This window comes from Miscanthus floridulus, chromosome 11, assembly GCF_019320115.1.
Source record: "Miscanthus floridulus cultivar M001 chromosome 11, ASM1932011v1, whole genome shotgun sequence".
NCBI classification, from domain to species: Eukaryota; Viridiplantae; Streptophyta; class Magnoliopsida; order Poales; family Poaceae; genus Miscanthus; species Miscanthus floridulus.
This window is the reverse complement of record NC_089590.1, coordinates 53,709,249-53,720,312: the sequence shown is the minus strand read 5'-3', so window position 1 is coordinate 53,720,312 and position 11,064 is coordinate 53,709,249. Positions and strand designations below refer to the sequence as shown.

The 11,064-nt window shown below is 46.8% G+C and overlaps 1 protein-coding gene and 1 pseudogene across 1 annotated transcript; one reads left to right on the top strand and one right to left on the bottom strand.

Annotated features, from left to right (window-relative positions):
* Window positions 1-6,841: 6,841 nt before the first annotated feature.
* On the bottom strand, window positions 6,842-7,630 carry LOC136491964 (F-box protein At1g67340-like; annotated as a pseudogene).
* A 1,219-nt stretch (window positions 7,631-8,849) lies between these two features.
* Window positions 8,850-10,398, top strand: LOC136494206 (heavy metal-associated isoprenylated plant protein 16-like). The gene is made up of 3 exons (XM_066490370.1): window positions 8,850-9,218; window positions 9,603-9,681; window positions 9,826-10,398. Exons 1-3 carry the CDS (start codon window positions 9,210-9,212, stop codon window positions 10,197-10,199), a joined length of 462 nt encoding a protein of 153 aa, XP_066346467.1. The 5' UTR covers window positions 8,850-9,209; the 3' UTR covers window positions 10,200-10,398.
* Window positions 10,399-11,064: the final 666 nt, after the last annotated feature.

The window sequence follows — 11,064 nt, the reverse complement described above, 5'->3', positions numbered from 1 at the left end:
TCACTTCTTGAGCACACAGCTCAGTGTACAAAATAACATGGACAACAACAGTGAGGAGAAACTATAATTATGTCAGCCAACCGCAATGAGCAAATAGCAAGAGCATGTAACCAACAGATGCCCTTTACCTGCTAGATCTACACCTAAAGTTTAGAGCTTAATCTAACAATGGTATCAGAGCCAAGGTTACCTAGTGTGTAGATCTAGTATGCTAGTATGGGGTAAAGCATTGAAAAGAAATAAAAGAAATCACAAGGGTTTGATCCGTTTCAGAATGAAACCCTAACCCTAACCGGGTAAAAGAAAATTGAAAAGAGACCAGGGGGTGGCGTCACTGAACTCCCGATCACCACCGCCATCCGCACGGGGAAAGGTGCCGCACCGCCGTCTTCATTGGCGCATGGCAAGAAAAGAATAGACCTCCTTTCAGATCTGAGTAGACAGAAGGGGTTCCCTAACCCTAACCCTAACTGGGTGAAGAAAAGAACAAAAGAAGAGGGATTCGGCCTTGAAGAGAATCAAAGCCGAACCCTAACCCTACAAAGCACTCACTGGGGAAGAAGAACAGTGACTACAGTGAGTCAAACCCTAACCCTAACCCAACCTCGAATCGGTTCAACTTCAAAAGGAAAAGAAAGAAGATCCAAAAGAGAAGAAGGGGAAGAGGGGAAGGGGCTTATCTCATAGATCTCGAATCAAAACCAAATCGGGTTCAACTGAACCCTAACCCTAACCCTAACTCACGACGAGGAAGGGGAAGAGAGCGATTTAGTACAAATAGAAAAGAAAAGAAATCAAATAAAAGAGATGAACCAAATCGAACGAAACGAATTGGGGAAAAGAAACCCTAACCCTAGATCCTCAAATCGGTTGAATCCAAGAAGAACAAACAAGATCCAAATCAGAGAAGAAAGGGGAAAAAGGGGAAGGGTCTACCTCGCCATGCACCGCGCTGCCACCTTGTCGGCGTGCGAGAAGAAGCCGCCGCTACCGCTAGGGCACGACACCCACCGGCGCGGCTGCTGTGAAGCCTCTGGCATAGGGCGCCATGGCCAGGCTGCTCGACGGCGGTGCGCTCACCCGCTGGGGAGCGCACACGCCAGCGAGGGGGCTGGCGATGGTGCCATGGCTCTGCCATCCTCGCTCGCTCTTGCTCGGTGTCATGGCTGCGCTGAGAGAGGAGAGGAGAGCGGCGAAGAGAGAGCGAAGCGAGAGAAGCAGAGAATGCGAAATGAGATAGGGTTTCGGGTGAGATGGCCGCGGCGGCAGTTTTTGTTCACCCGAGAACCACGCATAGCCATCGGATCTGATCCAACGGTGACCAGAGAATAGGCCATAATCGGCCTAGGTGGGCGAGGACTTTCCCAGCCCAGACCCAGGTTGTGGCCTGGGCGCGGGGGAGGCGCCACGAGCGAACACGCATGCGAAATGGGCCTGGGCTACGTTGGCACATTGCTAGGGCCACGCTACTGCTGCTGCCGCTGGACCGAGCACTGCTTTGGCTTGCTGGGCCATTTTACTACTGCAGCAGGCCGGACCAGAAGAATAGCATGAATAGATTTGAAGTTTATTTAATTTTCAGAAGCAGATTTCGATGAATTGTCTAGTTTAATATCTCTGTTAAAATTTGAACCAATGGGATAATTTTTCAGAGAATATTTAAGAAAAGTTTAATGCTTCTGAAACATAGATAATGAATTTTCATAGTTTCCAGCTGCTAAAGAAATTATTTATTCTCCAGTTATTTTGAACCAACGTGATATTTAATTGGAGAAAAAGAGATTTTCACATGATTATGATGTTATTATTTTCTGACCAACGTTGTTAATAACAATATCATAATTTTAATGATTTATGCATTAATTCTATTTCTGCTCAACGGTGATGTAGAATTAATGTATAAGAACAGTTGTATGTTTTGATTTTGACCAACGTTGGAATCAAGGCATGCAATTGTTGTTATTTTTTATGTTAAGAAAAGTTTGACCTGGCTTTCATCTTGACTAAGGTGGACTGGGTAGTCACCTCACCGTGTTCCACATAGCCTGTGGCACCGGTGAGGGAGACAAATAAGGATGATGCCTGCTTGGGCAACTAAAGAGAGAGATTTTGAATCCCAAAAGATGTCCTATGACCTTGAGCATAGGAAGTGGGTTACTGCCAACAAGAAATGTTTGGCTGTGATAAAGAACATGATTGAGCCTGCAATTGTGGGCTCAATCCCAGAGTGTGACACTGGTCACCGAGTAGCTCGATAGAATAAAGAGTCAGTTCACTGGCTCTTCAAAAACATATGCTACCCAGCTGATAAAAGCAGCTGGTGACAGAGAGTTACTCTGAAAATGGTGGATAAGAGAGCTCACAATGCATCGTCAAAATTATAGCACTGTCGATGAGACCATATTTCGAGGGGAAGAATAGAAAGACTAGTTAAGAATAATAGTGTTCCTCCATTAGAGCTCTTAGATTTAGAACAATGCAGAGAATGCATAAAAGGAAAGTACTGAAGAAAATTAAGAAATATGTCAAACTGAAGCGTAGGAATTTTACAGATTACTCACACAGACATATGTGGTCCATTTCTTGTAAAGAGTGTGGATGGTTATGATTCGTTCATAACATTCATAGATGATTACTCCCATTATAGGCTATATTTATCCAATCAAAGAAAGAACATAAGCATAGGATAAATTTAAGATATTTAAGGCAGAAGTTGAAAACCAACACAATTTAAAGATTAAAATAGTTAGGTCTGACCGTGGGTGGAGTACTACGGTCGGCATACCCTATATGGCCAAGTTCCTGGACCTTTTGCAAGGTTCTTACAGGAGAATGGCAGAGTAGCCCAGTATTCTATACCAGGCGAACCTTAGCAGAACAGAGTAGCTGAAAGTCGCAATTGTACCCCGATAGATATGATGCGCAGTATGATAAGTTACTCCATCCTTACCGTTGAGCCTGTGGATGGAGGCGTTAAAAACCGCCATTTATATTCTCAATAGAGTACCAAGTAAGTCGGTGCCCAAAACACCATATAAGTTATGGACAGGAAGAGTACCCTCACTAAACCACTTACGTGTGTGGAGGAGTCCTGCTGAGGCTAAAGTATTTAACCCAAACATTGAGAAGATAGATCCCAAAACAGTGAGTTGCCATTTCATTGGTTACCCAGAAAAGTTCAAAAGGTTTTTGTTTCTACTGTCCTAGACAGACATATAAAGTTTGTGTAAACAAGACACGTTGTCTTCCTAGACGATGAAATGATGAGGGGGAGCATGGTAGCTCAAGAAATTGACCTTGAAGAGAAGCGGGTGTATGCGCCCACTTCGATGATTCTTGAAGCCAATTTTCTCACTACCTGCTATCGCTACACCGACAGTGCAAGATACTATGGTGCCAGCACCTATTGTTATTCCGTCTGTGGCAACAATGAATGACGATGAGGATCCTGTTCTTCAGGATCCTATAGAACCTATTGCCACACATGAGGGGAAGCAACAACAGCCTCAAACAGAAGATGTGCCAAATGTGGAGGCCCCTAGAAGGTCTCAAAGAGTTAGAAAATCAGTTATTTCTGCTGACTATGAAGTATACAATACTGAGGAATTTCAAATGGAGGATGATCCCACCTCATTTGAAGAAGCCATGAGAAGTGATCATTCATCAAAGTGGCTTGAGGCAATGGAAGATGAAATGAAATAAATGAATGCCAATAAAGTTTGGGACTTGGAAATAATTCCTAAAGGAGCCAAAACAGTAGGCTGTAAATGGATCTACAAAATAAAACTTGACTCTCAAGGGAATATAGAGAGGTATAAAGTGAGACTTGTGTCAAAAGGCTTTACGCAAAGAGAAGGGGTTGATTACAATGAGACCTTTTCTCCAGTCTCATGTAAGGATTCCTTCAGAATCATAATAGCATTAGTGACACATTATGATTTAGAATTACATCAGATGGATGTAAAGACGACATTTTTCAACGGGGACTTTGGTGGAAAATGTTTACATGGCACAACCGAAAGGTTTTGTCATGGAAGAAAAAGAACAAATGGGATGCCGCCTAAAGAAATCCATTTATGGATTAAAACAAGCTTCAAGACAGTGGTACTTGAAGTTTAATCAGACAATAAGGAATTTTGGATTTAAAGAGAATGTAGAGGATCAATTGTGTCTATGGAAAGTTTAAGAATGGGAAGTTTATCTTCCTTGTCCTGTATGTGGATGATATCTTACGTGCTAGTAGTAATGTCAGTCTACTGCTGGAGACAAAGAAGTTTTGTCAAAATTGATATGAAAGATCTTGGTGAACCTTCATTCGTTCTAGGGATCGAGATTCACCGAGATAGAAGTAAAGGGGTATTAGGACTGTCACAAAAGGCATACATGGAAAGGATCTTAAAGAAATTCAGTATGCACAAATGTAGTCCCTCACCTGCTCCTATAGTCAAGGGCGACAGATATGGGGATTTTCAATGCCCCAGGAACCAGTATGAGATCGATCAAATTGAAAATGGTTCCATATGCTTTAGTTGTCGGAAGCTTACAATATGCTCAAGTATGTACGCGCCCTGACTTGGCATTTGTTACCGGGTTACTTGGCAGATTACAGAGCAATTCTAAAATAGAACACTGGAAATTAGTAAAGAAAGTCTTGCGTTATTTGCAAGGAACGAAAGGCCTCATGATGACATATAGAATATCTGATTCACTCCATACAATGGGATATTCAGATTCTGATTATGTGGGAGGTGATAGAAAATCCATGTCTGGATATGTATTCACTCTCGCAGGGGGAGCTATTTCATGGAAAAGCTCAAAGCAAACCGTCACTACATCATCCACAATGTATGCTGAGTTTGTAGCGTGTTATGAGGCAACGGGGCAGGTGAACTGGCTAAAGAAGTTCATACCTGGTTTGAAGGTGGTTGACGACATCTATAGACCACTTAAGTTATACTACGATAATAATCCGGCAGTACAGTATGCTCACAACAATAAGTCAAGTGGTACTGCCAAACACATTGACATAAAGTATTATGTTGTGAAAGATAAAGTCCGGGATCATGTCATAAGTCTTGAGCATATAAGTACCGAAAGGAGGCTCGCGGATCCGCTTACAAAAGGCTTACCACCCAACGTGTTCAGAGAACATGTAGCTAGCATAGGTTTAAGGGAAAGCCTAAAATTCCTGGACAAAAGAAAGCCCAAAGTTAAGTATCTATTTCAGAACAGAGTGGTGTGTTGTAGCTGTTAAATCTATCGGTAATTGACCGTGATGATGAAACATGTTGCTGTGCGCTAATCTGTAATGGAATGAACAAAAGTAAATAAAATTGAAAGATGATAGTGAGATCAAGGGGGAGAATGTTAGTTGATCTCCACCAATAGACCCAACGGCCTATTGGGCCCTTGGATCTGCGCTCTGATCGAGGGCGCCCAACCCTAATACGGTTGGTGGGCCCCTGTCGCACTACACTATAAAGATAGGTGGGGTTCATGGCTCTAACTACGAGGTTGACCGGAGCCGCCATTACCACCTATAGAAAACCTAATCCGATCTAAAGTGAGTGCTGCCAGCGACGGGAAGACCCACCAACTCCGCCGTCGCCACTGCATCGCCACCACTACGCCTACAACGCCATGGTACCGGCGTCCACGTTGCTGTGGCGCAACTGCGCCAGGACGAAGACTAGGGCGACCAAGGTACACCAACAGATGCCCTTTACCCGCTTGATCTACACCTAAAGTTTAGAGCTTAATCTAACAAGCCCTGCTCAACTTTGTCGATCCAGCAATGGTGTTGCTTTTTTGCATCATGTTCCTTGTTGGAGGCATTGTTGTGAGGTCCCCCATCTCCTATGTTTCTTTTGGTTGAAAAAACTAGTGCCGGTCTTTCGGTTGACGGTGGCGGTGTCTAAGGACGTCACAACCTCCTTGGAGGCATCGTTATTGAAAACCCTCTCCCCCAACAAAAGTTCGCCTCACTCGCATAGGGTGTTCCTTCATCGTCAGTGCTTAGGTTTTTTTGGTGATTGCCGTTGTGTGAGTTTGTAGTGTTATGTCTTTGTAACCTTCTTCTTTATCAATACATGACCGGCAAAGCTCTTGTCGGCAGCTCTTAAAAAATTGTTTAGTGAGTAATTAGTTTCTTGCTTTCTCCAACTACGCAGTGCCACTGCGATAGGCTACGCTTCTCGCGCATGTAATAGACGTTGACTTTGCTTATTCTTGCTTATTAATATGATCAAGCCAGGCAACCAGATCTTTAAAATAAGGCTTTTAGCATAACAAAATAAACCACCTACTGAGCTCATGATTCGGTCTGGATCTTTGTCACTTCTCGAGCACACAGCTCGTATACAAAATAGAGCCTTTTACCTATGTGCCATTATGAAAGATAGTCCTGACCTATATGCCACTGAAAAGTTCAAACGCACCCTGGTGCCATGACGCTAAACTTTCTTGTCCTCCACGCCATTCAATCTGCCTTCTGACATTTGGGCCCGACCAGGGAAAATGTACAAAATGCCCCCCTCTCTCTCCCAATCCATCCCCACGCACGTTGCGCTCCTGCCCCTCCGGCGCTTGCTGCGCTCCCGGTCCAGCAGCCCATCCTCGTTGCCGTGGACGCCACGCGTGCATCCTTGCCACCGTGGACGCAGTCTCCTCGCTCGTAGCCGCGGCCGCGTCATCCTTGTTGGCTCGCTTGCGGTGTTCGGACAGCTCGCGCCGAGCACCTCGCGGACGATTGCCGCGGCCGTGGGGCTCCAGCCCTGCTCTTCTCGCAGGACGGCCTGCATAGCCACTAGGGTGGGGCAGGGCGCCTGCAGCGGCGCCCGCACTACTGGCGTCGAGGACGGCCCGCGCGTCCGTGGCGTGGGGCGGGGCGCTCGCGGTGGCGCCCACGTGTAGCAGCTGGTGGCTGCGGGGGCTCCCGGCGGCAGTGGCCCATGGCGTTGGGCTGCGCAGCGGCGACGCCGCCGATATGGAGCCACCGGTCCATTGGCGTGCACTTGGCCTTGTGCGCCATCTTCTAGTGCAGCGCCAGGCACGCGCCGGAGTAGTAGTTCACCACGCCGCACACCGAGCACCGCCTGAACTCGTGCCGCCGTGTCTCGGGCCGCTTGCACAGCGCCTGCGAGCATAGCTGCAGCGCGCCGCCGGCGTCCTCCTCCAGCGAGGCCGCCGCGGTCTCGGGGTTGTCGTTGCCACCCGCGCCGCCGGGTGCTGCCGCCACCGCGCCCAGTGACCGCGATGCGAACAAGTCCACAAGGAACCGGTTGGCCGTGTGCGCCTCGCCGGCCGCGGCGCGGCACCCAAAGTCGCTCAGGAGGCACGAGTGCCGATGCGCCGGCGCCGCCTTGCCGTCGCCGGCCCCAGCCCCTGCCCCTGCCACCGAGGCGGAGGCAGTCACCACGGCCTGGAGCTCGCACGTGTTCGCCTGGATGAGGAGGCGCCGCTCGTCCAGCACGGAACGGCGCACGTCGTAGCTGTCCTGGAGGTAGTGGCCCAGCTCGCGGAGGTCGCGGTCGTCCTTGCCGCTGCCGCTGCCGCTGCCGTTGAACTGGATCACGGCCAGCGAGCAGAGCGCCTCGAGGTGCCCGCCCACCGCCGCCGCCGCCGCCGCCATCGGCGCCGCGGCTGCTCGGTAGTGGGGTACGAGACCAAGACGCCATGGCGCCCAACTGGCCATGGAGCGGGAGAGGAATGGCGGTGCGGCAGCCGCGTGCAAAGAGAACAACTTCTTCTACCACGACGACGTGTAGGTAGATGAAGATGAAAGGATGAGGAGGAAGACGGTGACTAGGTCACATGCAGCCTGGCCCCACTAGCCTGAGAGAGAAAGGGAGAGGACAGGGTTATAAGAGAAGGGTATTATGGAAATTATCACTGATCGGGCCCGTATGTCAGGGCTGCCAAACGGTGGAAACTTAACAAAAGACGAACGGAATGATGTGGAAGGGAAAAAAGTTTAGCGTCATGGCATCAGGGTGTGTTCGAACTTTTTAATGGCCTGTAGGTTAGAACTATCTTTCATAATGACACACAGGTAAAATGCTCTACAAAATAGCATGGACAGCAACAGTGAGGAGAAACTATAATTATGTCAGCCAACCGCAACGAGCAAACAGCGAGAGCATGTAACCAGAACAAAATCTTGCACGAAAAAAAAGGAAGAAAAGCAAAAAGTAAACTACATGTCAAGCTAGTAAAGAGGAAAGGTGAGCAAGAGGACCCGCAAAACTCGCAAGAACCGAGAACACAAGGCAGCAAAAACCCGTCTGTGATTGCGGCCATCGCAGACCGGTAAACACCCGGCCCGTCGTCTATGATGTAAGCATCCTCACACACGCACGAATTCAACGGGTGTAATGAAGTTGAGAAGTCCGTCTGCTACTACAGATGACCCTGGCAGTCTGGCACAGTGTCTGAGAGACGTAAGACGTTTTGATACGTTGAAAGCAAATTCCTGGTTCTAGGCACCTTCGGCTTGGTGATCAACTCACGGCATTATGTGGAAAATAGGGTGAATCTTTGTCCGTTTATCCGGAATCGAGCGTGCTTGATGTGAACTGCGCGGCTGTACGTCAGTTAAGTCAGTCGTTGGCTTGTAGCTGGCACTAGTCCGATCGGAGAGAAGCGACAGCCGCGCTCAACTTTGTCTAGCAAGATGGAGACTGAAACACACCGTTGACGGCCGCCTCTTCGGATCGATACGTGGTCTCCTCTAGTCGGTTATACTATTATCTCTTTATTAATTATTAGCCGCCTTACATTTTTGGCATTTTGCCCGCGCGCGTGTGTATAAATGAACGAGCCCCGAGAGCGTAGCTTTGCTCATTCACAAATCACAACCAAGGCTTAATTAGTAGGCTGCTAGCTCTTGGTTTGTGTGTTTTTGTAGGTGACGAGAAAGTCGCAGTCGCTTTGTGGCATTCCGTGAGACGAGACTGTAGATTTTATTTTGGGAGGTAGTCTCGACGAGAGACTCAGGTCGATTCCAGGAATGGAACGAACTTGCGCCAGCTGCGTGGCCACTGCCGCCGCTAGCCACTCGAGCTGAGGCTCGGTCTCTCTTGGTCTGTGTAGTTGCACCAACAGCCCAAAAACATATATAGCCGATCAGCGTAGCCACCGTCGTTTTTCTTTCCTTCTTTCCCATCATTCGGAGCACGTAAATCGGCTGCGGGAGACTGGCTATCGACGCGATGTCCAAGGTAGTAGCCAAGCAGGCCTTCTGTTTTATTTGCTCTTTACTTTGATTCGCCATGTACGTGTTCCCATATATGTAAAAAATATTAGATTCTCACTTTTAAGAAGTCACAATTTTAGATCGATCTGACCAAATTTATAACAAAATACTAACATTTATGACACTACAGTAAATATTTATAATTCAACTAACCATGAAATGTATTTTACATAGTAAAAATATTTGAACACATAAAGTTATTTTTTATATAAATTTAGTCAAACTTGAGGAAATTAACTTGGTTTAAATTTAGAATTATATAATCTTTTTTGGACTAACGGAGTATGTATGAACTTGTGTCCTGCCAAAAGAAACTGATGCTAGCTTGGGCTCGTCGTTGTTGTTGCAGCAAAAGACTGTGATCAGGCTGGGCGTGCCGAACTCCAAGAACCGGTCTAAAGCCATGCAGCTGGCATCCAAATCTGTCGGTACACACCATCACACTAGCTTGCTAGCTATTACTATCTTGATTATTGAACTTCGTGATCCGTCCACATATCCACATATCCATGAATACACTCTTGTGCATGAGTACTTAGCACTGCGCGCCTCGATGTATGATGTATATGCAGGAGTGACCTCGGTGGCGACCGCCGGCGAGGACCGGCTGGAGGTGGTAGGAGAAAGCGTCGACATCCCCTGCCTGATCAACCGCCTGCGCAAGAAGGTCTGCCGCGCCGACATCGTTTTGGTGGAGGAAGTGAAGGACAAGAAGAAGGAGGAGGAGGAGAAGAAGAAGAAGGAAGAAGAAGCCAAGAAGAAGAAGGCGGAAGAAGACAAGAAGAAGGTGGAAGAAGCGAAGAAGAAAGCGGAAGAAGAGCTCAAGAAGCTCTGGGGAGCGTGCCCGCCGCCGTACTACGGCGGTTATTACCGCGGGCCGCCGCCGCCGCCGCCGCCGCCGTTTGTATGCGAGGAACAGCCAGCAGCAGGCTGCCACATCATGTGAACTGAAGCTACGTACTACTTAAAGATGGAATTTTCAATTTTGCCCGGCGTATATATATGCATAATATGTTTGTGTTTTTGGTTCTAAACTTTTGCCACGTCGGTCGGCTTCTCTCCGTCAACCGTGCTGTACTGCTGTGCGCATGTGAACAAAACGTGGTTCTGGTTTGCTTTGGCTCTTCAGTGATCACGCAATTATTTAGATCACGACTATATATACGTATTTCTGAATTTGTTTTTAAGTTAAAATATTCTTAATTTGACCAAGTTCATAAACGAAAGCATTGACACCTACCACATCCTATAAGTAAGCTATGAAAGCATATTTCATATATAAGAGGTCAATGATGTAGGGGTGAAAACGGTACGGATATTTTTCGACCGTATTCGAGACCGAATCCGTTTAGAGGGGTTCAGATATGTCCGTATCCGAGTCCGGATATTAAATATTTGATACTAGGTATCCGTATCCAAATACTTAAATCGCATATTTATGATGTCGATATCCAATCATATCCTATCCGGCATGGTTGACACTATCCGTATTCGAATCCAAATCCAGACAAAAAATATGAAAACAAATGTAATATCAGTGATATCCGTCTAATCCGATCCGTTTTCATCCCTAATGATGCTCATTTGAATTCGTAAGTACTTCCTCCGTCCCAAATTATAAGTCTTTTCAATTTTCTTGAAGAGTCAAAATATCTCAAATTTAACTAAATCTATATACTCTAGTAAAGTTAAACCCTACTAGATGTTATATCTCTTTATGCAAGATGTTCGCATCATTCTCCACTAAATGCGCCACTAACTTGCAATCCTTTCATACGGGCTATCCATGTCATTCCTTATGAATTATAAAA

Coding starts and splice junctions, on each gene's coding strand:
- LOC136494206 (XM_066490370.1), top strand. Junction 9,682..9,825: donor GCTGGCATCCAAATCTGTCG/GTACACACCATC, acceptor ATGTATATGCAG/GAGTGACCTCGGTGGCGACC.